This window comes from Sarcophilus harrisii, chromosome 1 (genome assembly GCF_902635505.1).
Source record: "Sarcophilus harrisii chromosome 1, mSarHar1.11, whole genome shotgun sequence".
NCBI classification, from domain to species: domain Eukaryota; kingdom Metazoa; phylum Chordata; class Mammalia; order Dasyuromorphia; family Dasyuridae; genus Sarcophilus; species Sarcophilus harrisii.
In genome coordinates this window covers 472200405-472212459 of record NC_045426.1, presented here as the reverse complement: position 1 = coordinate 472212459, position 12055 = coordinate 472200405, and the positions used below count along the sequence as shown (strand labels likewise).

Sequence of the window (12055 nt, the reverse complement as noted above, 5' to 3'; positions counted from 1 at the left end):
ATAAAATTTGGACAATTTTATTTAAAAAAGCATAGACGTAAACAAATAGATCTGTTACTATTTGATATTCAAAACAGCTAAATGAAGTTTTCATTAAAATAAAAATTAAAGTTTGGATGCCTTCTAGAAAAAAACATCCTTTTGCATAATTCATTTTTGAAAGATTGCAATCATATAATCTGATGATCTTATAGTCAGGAATGTAGATACATTATTTGTTTTCCTAGTGTTCTACAGCAGTCCTCCCTAAGAGTTCATTTAAGCTTCAGGACTGGAAAAGAATTATAAAGCACTGTGAGCTTTTATAGCTTTAAAAATGTGCCTTCTAAAAGAAAGAAGAAGGGGGGGAATTGACTTCAATTCAGAAATAGTGATGTTAAGATGGTATGCCAGGTTCCATGGATTCTTTATAGGAATGATTTAGCACAAAACTATAAATCAAGCAGTAAACAGTTTCCATGATTCCAGCATCTCAACATTTCAACAACCATCTGATCCAATTAATGCATAAACAAGATACCCCACTGAGCATAGCTGACATGTGATCACACTTTTTATCTGCTCACTAGGATAAATTCTTTAACAATGATCTCTTTCACATTGCAAAAGTTAGGGGCATGGCACCTCCCACCACCACCTAGTGGTCTGGAAAATCCACATAAAATTTTTGCTCCTCCCTTTCATACCAGAAAAGAAGTTTGAATTATTATGGTATGAAAAGATAAAATTTGTTGATATTATGCAATATTATACATATATTTTTATGCAGTTATGAGTTTCTAAAGTTTTTTTTTCTATCATCTGCTAGCCTTTGCATGTCATCTGTAGCTTTCACAAAAGTCCTCTTCAAAATTCTCACTTAATTTTTATGCCAACCAAAATATATATCAAAATTGTGATGGAGAAAGTCACAATGTAGAAGGGATAACTGTACAAAAAAGGTTGAATATCAAATGCTTTATCTTTTCTCTCAAAATCATTCCCCTTCCCTATTTCTGTAAAAGGCATCACCATTTTTCCAATCACCCAGTTTCATAATCAGTTATTCTCTATTCCTTATTCATGTTCAACTTCTATATAAAATAAACTGCCTAATTATGTCATTTCTAACTACAATGTCTCTTTCAATGAACTGCTTCTAAACACTTCCATACTCATTGCCTTATTTAAAATCCTCACATCTTTTTGCAGAGGATATTGAAACAGTCTTCTTATTGTCTTCTCTAGCTCACGTCTCTCCCTTCTCCTATCTTTCCTGTATACACACTTAATGATTTTCACAAAGAATGCCTAAGCATATCACTCCCCTATACAATAAAGTCCATTAGCTCTATATAAACAAGTTTAATGTGTCAAAGGATGAACTTGAAATTCAGGTCAATATGATTCTGTGTTTAGGACTTTATCAAGGATCAATTAATCAATTAACAACTTAATACCTATTATAAACTAGTCATTGTATTAGGCTTATATTCTCATGTGATGCTGCCTCTTCCTACATTATTTGTTTGTCTCAGTCTTCTCATTTGTAAAATTAGCTGAAAAAGAAAAAGTTAAATCACTCCACTTTCTTTGTCAAGAGAACTCCAAATGTGATCATGAAGAATTGGACATGACTGAAAAGACTGAACAACAAACTAGTATTAATAAACTTATAAATGCTTTCTGTTGTTTTTAAAGATTATATGGCAATCAATAGCTGATAAACTTTCTTTGAAATGTCAAGCAATTTATTCTTCTTGCCACTGAGAATGGGAGGAAAGAGAATGAAAAAAAAATTAATACTTTCCTTAGAGCTCTAGATTGGCCAACCATCAAATTATTGCTTTGTTCACCTTCAGAAAACACGGTTGGTAGCAATTCATACTTTATCTAAGACTAGCTATTACATTTTTCATAACTATTAAATGAGTACTTAATGGACCATATGTTATATAATGTGCTTTTGAGAGCCAGGCCAAGCAGCATGCCCTCATTCAAAGACCCACCGTATCAAGATAGAGTTTTAAACAGTACAAATAAGGACAAATTATTATGGTTGAGATATAATACATTTTCTATTCTTTTTTAAATGATACAGTACAAATCCTTCCTTTTGAATATGGGAATGTTGGTTTTCATGTGTAGAAAGATAATTTTTTGATCCCCCTTCCTGTCTATCTTTATTCCATAAAGTAACCAAGTATGAAAAACAAAATGCCTCATGATTTCTGAGAGAGGGAAAAATTGCGAGAGAGAGAGAGAGAGAGAGAGAGAGAGAAGCATGTGGAGATCTGCTTATCTTGGAGTGAATTGGCTCTGCTATTACCTTTCATAGTAATTTGGGTACCTTGTGATTACAGAATGTAGTTTAAAGTTGTTAGAACTTTTGAGAAATTGGTTGAATTTAAATTCTCTGAGAATCTTAGGGGGGATAATGCTTTAGTTACTTTGTCGAATATTTTTAAATTACTCAAGTGGAACTGTGAACTCAAAAAATGTGAACATTCTTTCCAACATAATGATTGTAATCCATTATTTGTGAATTTTGTCTATACCACTCCAAGACATAGGGTCAAAGATACAGCGCTAAAAGGTACATTAAAAGGTCACAGAGTTCAACTTTTCATTTCCTCCTTAGCCATTTACCTTCCTTACCATCCTTACCTTACAGTCAGCTAAGTATGAGAGGTTAGGTGACTTACTCAGATTCATACAGCTTGTGAGGATTTGAAAAAAGAATTTGAAACCATGTTTTCTAGTACTCTACTATAAAAAAATAGCTCTCCACCTAATTTACCTTAAAAAAAGGAAAGGCTTCCTATGTTTTAGCAACAACAACAGTAACAACTAGTAGTTATGTAATATTTTATGGTTTACAAATAACTTTACAAATATTATCCCATTTTCCCTCATAATGAACCTGAGAGATAGGTGTTATTATTATACCGATTTTACAGATGAGAAAACTGACAGATCGAGATTAATTTAAGTAGTTATCTGAGGCTTGATTTAAGTCTTCCAAGTCTGATACTCCTCACACTGAGTCACTTAACTACCTTCCATAACTGAAACAATACCAAAGGAGTTATCCCTTATTCTCAACATGTTGCCAGGTAAGAAGTGCATTTTTTGTTTTGCTCATGTACCTTTTTAAATGCCTGGGCAACCTAAAAAGCTCATCCATTATTGTGTGAGTATATGTGTGCACCTTGACTAGATATTGCAATTGGATAATAAGTTGGAACTAGAACAGATCATGAGATGTGAAATAGATTGTTTACCTTTAGGAAACTTCAGTAGCCTTTTTAGTGTCCCAAAACTTTTTGAAATGAATGGTATTTTTTTTAATATTAATACTGTACAAAGATTATTGAATAATTGTGAGATATGGAATGCTACTAGTCTCAAAAAATGATTAACCAATGGAAGGAGGACAATGGAAAACTATATGGTATGTAGACTGCAGGTATAAAAGGCTGCAATATATTATAAAAGAGGGAGTTGGGAGAAAGAGAAAAAAAACAAACTGAGAGGGGGGGCAGGAAAAAGGGAGAGAGAGAGGCAGAGACAGAAAGAGAAAGACAGACTGACAGAGAGGGAGAGAAAGAGAGATAGGAAGGTAGAAGAAGAGAAACAGAAATTATGGAGAAATTAAGTAAATATATATCATGGAAGATATTGTATTACTTAAAAATACATTTACTTATTTTAAAGAATATGGTTTCCTACCATAAATCACATCTTTAAACAATTGATATAAACTCAATTTCTATTGAATGAGGTCTGTACCACTCTACTTTTTTTCAATTGTTGAAGTTACATTTTTTATTACAAAATGCATAAATATCAACAAACATGAACATTTAACATTATTATGACAGGATTATAAATGAAGTTGTAAATCTGTTATTTATACTTTTCTTCTTTTTAACTTTGTTTAGCTTATTTTGGGGGAGTTTATAATTAAAATTTTACATGATGATACTTATAAACCCATGCTTACCTTGTCTTTTCTTTAGCTCTTTTTTTCTTTCTGCTTTCTTTCGTGTTTTTCTTACTAAATAATATTTATCACCACCTCTGCTGCCTTTAGATCACTCATATTTTCAACTTTAGTTCTTGTCTTGGTATGTTATGTTATGGCCAATCTAATATTTACTGGAACTTTGGGCTACTATCTCTTTTAGGATTTGAATCCAACTATTTCTACCAATTTTGATAGAGTAATTGGTATTAGCTTGAACTCATTGTTTCTGTCCCAGCTTACATCTTGGTTTGCTGATTATATATCATGCATTCAGTTCTCTGTTATTCTTCTTTACACAATAACCAATCAGGAGTTGGTTCTATCTCCTATTGGGGCCCTGAGAGTATATAGCAAGATATTGGAGAGCACATTTGTTTCAGGCCTCTTCCTGTTGCTACTTGGATGCCAAGTGACAGTATTTTTTCCTGTGATTCTCATTGTTTTCAGGTACTAACTCCACACTGTCTCCCTAAACAGTGACCTAAAGTGTTTTTTGTTTTTGTTTTTGTTTTTTTCTATTCTTCATTTCTGTTCTTATAGATCACAGCTAGGACCTGTTTTTAGGGGCCTGACTATGGGATAACCACTACTGGCCCTGTTCAGAAAATCAGCTAACTTCAGATTCACTCATGAGATTTCACAATGGCTCCCTTCTACCTAGTTGGCATAATGGATAGAGATTCAGACCTGGATTCAAGAAAATTTAAGCTAAATTCTGATCTCAAACCTAGTAGCTATATGTCCTTAGGCAAACCCACTTAATCTGTTTAGCTCAGTTTACTGATCTGTAAAATGAAGATAATAATAGCATTTTACAGGTCTTACATGAAGTTAGAATGGAATGTGGCTCTACCTTTTTTTTAAGACATTGTAGGAAGGACTTAAATGAGTGAGTAGAGAAAAGTATTTATTTATGCTCTGTTTAAAGCTGGAGTTGTCTATGGGCCATAACTGGTCAGTATTTATGATGTTGTTTGTCCCCTTTGCTCTCATTTTTTTTTAATATCTAGCTAGTTTTTACATCTTCAGCCACCTATTCTCCAATGTCAGCTGAAGTAGCTATAACTAAGAGGTCTGAAGTCATTCTTGTTATTCTCCACATCAGTGACTGATCTAGAGTCAGAAAGAATGAATGAGGAGTGAAATATTAAGTAGTATACTTATTAGTATGTCTATGATTTTACTTCTGTACTTATATTTGTCTCTGGTTTCCAACATGTCATTGACACTAAGTATATTGCTTTTATTATTTGAACTCTTCAATCTGTAGGCATTTATTATTTGAACTCCTTTATCTGTGGTCATTCTGAAGTATCAAGTATTATAACTAACCCTGCTGAAGCATGAGGATTCAGTGATTAGCAGACTGAACAAGGAACATTATTCCTCAATGGGTTATTTTCCCTGATTAGTCATTTAAATATTCTCTGTTCTGGCCTTGTTATTTAAAAAACTCACAACTTACTTTCCAGTATCTTTATCCCACTTGATACTTCACAGATCAATTATAGTTAGAGATCTCACTAGTAAAGAATTGACATGATGATGAGGGAATAGCAGCAACAATGTTCTTTGGATTCCTACTGCACAAGAATGCTGTGTCTTTTCATTCCTATGTAATCTTACCTTTTATTTGTTAGAAAACATATCTATCATGTGATAAAGATTGTCATTTAGAACTTTATCAGGAAGTTACAGCATTACCAAATAAAAAATGATCACATTAGTATTGAATGCTAAAGCAGTAAGTAATGTGTTTGCATTTTTAAACAATACCTCTTATTAAAGTGAAATTTATCTTTTTAAAAAGAATTCATTAGTATCTGAGTGATTGTAGTTTTAAGTCATTTGTAAACTTGGGGATATGCCCAGTCTGATGGCTAGAAAGGTCATGAAACCAAAGGATATTATGATAAATACCTATATTTATGTGCTTTGGCTACCATGAAATGTGAGTCACTCTAAAATTAAGATAAAATGACTTATTATTTTCATATTATATAATGTTGTTTTTAAAGAAGAAAATTTTTTTTTAGTTTTCTCCACAGCTTGATATTAATTTCATTGACATGTATCTTTTTTTGTGTGTGTATGTGTGTGTGTTTTTCCCCTTCAGGCTGTACTTTGGAGGTACAAGTTTTCTCAGCTTAAAGGTTCTTCAGATGACGGCAAAAGCAAAATCAAATTTTTGTTTCAGAATCCAGATACTAAGCAGATTGAAGCAAAGGTAAAAGCAAAACATCTATCCTATTATTCATCTATAATTGTATCAAAACCCATAGGAAGCACAGAAAACTTGAGTGAACTGGTGAAGTCAAAAGTTCAATAGGGTACTTATTCCTTCTGAAAGTCCATCATGTCCCAAAAACATGGGATGGATTCACAATTGTGAAATGACTATTTATTGACCAAACCAAAAGGGGAAAAAAAGAAAAAAAAGAAAAGAAATCTGAACAGAGAAAAGTTACTCTATGTTTTCATTGTCTAATCTTATAAACTATATGCACATGAGGCCACAACAATTTGTTAGAATGTAAACTATTTCATTAATCACTTTGTAATTTGCAATGGAGAATTTTAGATATACATCATGGTATTTTTAGTAAAAAAATCATTTATAAATATGTATTTGTGATGTGTTTGTATTATTCTAAAGAAATGCAAAATATTATTAACCTTAAGAGTTATATTTAATAACAGGATACATTTTACCTCAGCAGGTACATATGGAATAAAAGGGGTGAGACCAATTTTCTTTCTCCCAATTGTAAATTTTTAGTTTTATAAAGTTAATATACTATGCTAAATATTCCGAATATCTGTCACTAATTTTCTTAGCATATTTAGGTATGGGGAACAAAAACATGACTTTAATATGACTTCAAATAAACATCACCATTTAAGTTACACCACAAACAACATAGGAAGAAAGTACATGGGAAGCAGTCTGGTAGAGAAAAGAAGGCACTAACTAGACCTGAAGTCAAGAAGACCTCCATTCAAATTCAACTTTAGATAACCCTGAGTGCCTTATTTTCCTCATTTGTAAAATTAAGGGATTGGAGTCAAAGCACTCTAAGACTTTTGGTCCTATATATTTATACACTATCATCCTAGATATGGTATTTGAGAGCATAAAAAATGGAAAGGTAAAATTAGTGTAAAGAAATAAACTTGAAAAAAGCCAAACAACACTGTTCAAAATAAAACAAATTATTTTGGTGATAAAAATCATAAATTTATGTTTTAAATGTGTTTCTTTTATTAATATATACACAGCTTGAAAAGTACTTTCCTTATAATTTTCTAAAACTAAATTTTGATATGCTTTAATTATGTACAAAACAATGTACTAAGAAATATAAAAATGAAAAAGACAACACCATTGATTACAGAGCTTATATTCTAGTATAGTAATGATAAGAATAACTATAACTTTGATATTAATTAAGTCCACAAAAGTAATCATAAAGAGGAATTCAAGAAATTCAAGGGGGGAAAGGGTCACTTCTAACTGAAAAGATCAGTACTAATTATGTAGGATTATACCTGACGTGAGCTTTAAAGGAAGAAATGTATATCAATAAATTAGAATGGAGACAGGACCTTCTAGATACAGAGAAAGGTGTGCATGAAGACCAAAGAGAACAAAATAAGATTCATGAATAGACACAGAAACACACATTGTTAGCTTAGACACAAACCTGTGGTAACAATGGACCAAGAGATAAGAAAACTCGCACCCAGGTGAGAGAAAGAGCTTGTTCAAAGTCATACAGTTAACGAATATATAAAACTGAATGTTAAACACAAATGTTTTGACTCTAAGGTCAATATATTTCACATTATACCATATTGTCTTCTCATCAATTTTGACTAAAGAACAGAAAATATATAAGCAGATAGCCATGTAGTTTAGTGAATTAATGCACTAGACTCAGATCTAGGTCAATATCCTATCTATGCCCTAGTCTAGAAAATGAAGAGGTTTAGATAAACTAGTTTTCTTCCACTTCTAAATTTGTTGTCAATACTATGAAATATGCCCCCAAAATGTAGATTGGAACAAGATTATAGAGGCTCTTAAATAGCATATGAAAGAATTTGGATTTTCTTTGATAGACAATTGTAAACACCATTTGTAAACCTGCTGGAAGTCTGAGAATGAGAACTATGCTTTAGAAAGGCTACATTTATACCAATATGAAAGATGAAAGAGAGAAAATAAAGTCTGGGTCATTAATTAATGGCAAGTACAATAGAAAAGTAAAAAAAAAAAAAAAAGATAGTGAGGAACCAAACTAAAATGATGATATAATTGAAAAAGAATGCTGAGATACAAGAAGTATTCTGGATACAAAATCAATGGACAGGCTACTGCTTAGATATGTAGTAGAAAAAGAGTACTGTTTATTTACAGGTTAGACTAGATGAGTTTCAAGGATGCTTATAATTCTAAGATTTCTTGATTCAGTCTTATCATTCAACATATTACTTTATACTATTATAATTAATAATTAACATGCATAAGACAAATAATGTACTTTAAATACAATTTTACCTACACTTAGTTTTCCCCACCATTTTTATTATAATAAAAATTTTACTACAAGCCCTTTGCTAGGAACTCAGGGACTCTTGACATCATCATTGAGGTCAAAGCATTTATACAATATGTTACATAAGTTCTCGGTTTCACATTGATGTCACTATGTTGGACAATATTAAAAGCATTCTTTCTACAATAATTTGACAAAAAGGAAATTATTAAAATGATCTACTGAAGACCAATTTGGAGTAGGTCTTTCAAATATACCTCTTAACGATTCAACCAAAGCATAAAATACAGAAAACAAATACTTTTCTAACAGGAGCAACTGCTGAGGTTCAGTTACTTTGTATTTCTACATTTAAAACATAGTCTTCTTGAAAAATGGCTTCATGTGAGTTAAAATCATATTTGCTAAAGGAAGAGAATGTTTTATTTATGTAAATAGATATTTAGTTCATTTATTAATTAGTTTATTTTTAATACACTATGCTTTGTGAATCATATTGGGAGAGAAAAAGCAGAAAAAAAAGGAAAAACCATGGGAGAGGAAAAGTGAAGTGAAAATAAAATGTATTGATTTATATTCAATCTCCATATCTCCTTTTGTGGACAGAGATGTCATTTTCTGTCCGGAGTCTATTGGGATTTCTTTGAATTACTCAATCACTGAGAGGAACCAAGTATTTTATAATTGACCATCACATAGTCTTACTATTATTGTACACAGTGTATTCTGGGTTCTTTTTGTTTCACTCAGCATCAGTTTGTTTAAATCTTTCCAGACTTTTCTAAAATCTTTTTCATCATTTTTAATATACAATAATATTCTATTATCTTCATATATCACAACTTATTCAACCATTCCCTAACTGATGGGCTACTACTCATTTTTCATTTCTTTGTTACTAAAAGAAAGAGCTACTACAAATATTTTGCATGTGTGGGTCCATTTCCCTCCTTTATGATTTTCTTAGGACACAGATTCAGTAGTGGTGATGCTGGGTCAAAGGATAAGCACAGTTTGATAGCCTTTTGAGTATACTTCCAGAATAATCTTCAGAATATTTGGATCATTTCACAACTCCATCAACAATACATTAGTGTTCCAGTTTTCCCACACCTCCTGCAACAATTATCATTATTTGTTCCTGTCATCTTAGTCAATCTAAGAGGTATGAAGTGGTATCTCAGAGTTGATTTAATTTGCTTTTTTCCAATCAATAGTAATTTAAAGCATGTTTTCATATGACTATAGATGGCTTTAATTTCATCTGGAAATTATATTTTCATAACATTTAGCCATTTATCAATTGGGAAATGAATTGTATTCTTATAGATCTGACACAGTTCTTTATATAATCTTTAAAATGAGGCCTTTATCAGAAACACTGGTTATAAAGTTTTTTTTTTTGTTTTGTTTTGTTTTGTTTTGCCAGTTTTGTACTTCCCTTTTAATCTTGGTTCTGTTGGTTTTGTTTGGGAAAAAATAATAATAATTTAATGTAATAAAAGTTGTCCATTTTGCCTTGCATAACGTTTTCTAGTTCTTCTTTGGTCAAAAATCCCTCCCTTCTTCGAAGATCTGATAGATAAATTATCCCTTGCTTTCTATTTTGTGTATGGTATCATCCTTTATACCCAAATCGTGTAGCCATTTTGAACTTATTTTGGCATGGAGTGTGAGATGTAGGTCTATATCAAGTCCTTAACATGTTATTTTCCAATTTTTATCAAATAGTGAGTCCTTATTCCAGAAGCTGGAGTTTGGGGATTTATCAAATACTAGATTACTTATAGGCTTAATTATTGAGTCATGTGTATATGATTTATTTCATTGATTCAACACTTTATTTAGCCCATAGCAAATGGTTTCTATGACTGCTGCTTTATAATATAGTTTTACTTCTAGTACTGCTAAGTCACCATCTTTTTCCATTTTTTTCATTAATTCCTTTGATATTCTTGATCTTTTATTCTTCCAGATGTTTGTTATTTTTTTCCAATTCTATAAAATAATTTTTGGGAGGTTAATTGATATGACAATGAATAAGTAGATCGAATTAGGCAGAATTGTCACTTTTATTTTATTAGTTCAGCCTACCCATGAGCAACTGCTATTTTTTCCCAGTTGTTTAAATCTAACTTTATTTGTGTGAGAAGTATTTTGTAATGGTGTTCATATAGTTCTTGGATTTGTCTTGGCAGGTGGACCCTCAAATATATTATTTTGTCTAAAATTATTTTAAAAGGAATATTTCTTTCTATATCTTGCTGATGGGCTTTGTCAATAATATACAGAAATACTGATTTTTTTGAAGGTTTATTTTATATCTTGAAACATTTATAAAGTTGGGAAATGTTTCCAGTAGGTTTTTTGGATGGTTTTCTGGATTCTTTATGTATATTATCATATCATCTGCAAAGATTGGTGATTTTCTTTACTCTTAATTATTTTAATTCTTTTAATTTCTGTTCTTTTCTTATTACTAAAGCCAACATTTCTAGTACAATGTTGAATAAATAGTGCTGATAATGGGCATCCTTGTTTCACCCCTGAAATTTATTGAAATGCATCCAACTTCATTCCATTACGCTTGCTGTTGGTTTTAGGTATAGAGACTACTTATTAATTTAAGGGGGAAAGATATATATATATATATATATATATATATATATATATATATATATACACACACATACCTATATTCTCTATGGTTTTTAATAAAAATATGTGCTGTATTTTGCCAAAAAGTATTTTTTTGCATCTATTTAGACTATCATATGGTTTCTGTTGGTCTTGTTATTGATGTGATCAATTGTGGTAATAGTATTCCTGATACTGAACCAGCCCTGCATTCTTGGTATAAATCCCATTTGGTCATAGCTGGTACATCATTATAATCTCTTTGCTAATGTTTTGTTTAAAATATTTACATCAATTTTCACTAGGGAATTTGGTCCATAATTTTCTGTCTCTGTTTTGGTTCTTCCTGGTTTAGGTATTAGTACAATATTTCTGTCATAGAAGAAATTTGGTAGGACTCCTATTTTACCTATTTTTCTAAATAGTTTACATGGCATTGGACTTAATTGTTTTTAAATGTTTGATAGAATTCATTTGTGAATCTATCTAATCCAGGAGATATTTGTTATGGATTTCATTAATGGCTTGTTCAATCTTTTTTTTTTTCCTTCAAAATGGGCCTATTTAACTAATTTATTTCCTCTTCTGCTAATCTGAGCAATTTACATTTTTGTAAATATTCATCCATTTTGATTAGATTGTCAGAGTTGCTGCCATTCAGTTGAGCAAAATAGCTCCTGATTGTTCCTTTAATTTCTTTCAAATTAACCAGTTTTATAGTTTTTTTCATAAAATCAACTCTTAGTTTTATTAGTTTAATAAATTTCTTAATTTCAATGTTGTTAGCATTTAAGTCTTAGAATGTCTAATTTGGCATTTAATTAATTTTTGTAAATTGTCTTTTTTTTTT

General features: G+C 31.0%; 1 protein-coding gene across 2 annotated transcripts in view; it reads left to right on the top strand.

The window, feature by feature from the left end:
• The window catches only part of SNTG1 (syntrophin gamma 1), a 786808-nt gene that overhangs the window by 708262 nt on the left and 66491 nt on the right, over nucleotides 1–12055 (top strand). For both annotated transcript variants that reach the window (XM_031946419.1, XM_031946418.1), the window contains one exon: nucleotides 6126–6236. In XM_031946419.1, the coding sequence (XP_031802279.1) occupies nucleotides 6126–6236 (111 nt within the window). The remainder of the gene's footprint in view (nucleotides 1–6125; nucleotides 6237–12055) is intronic.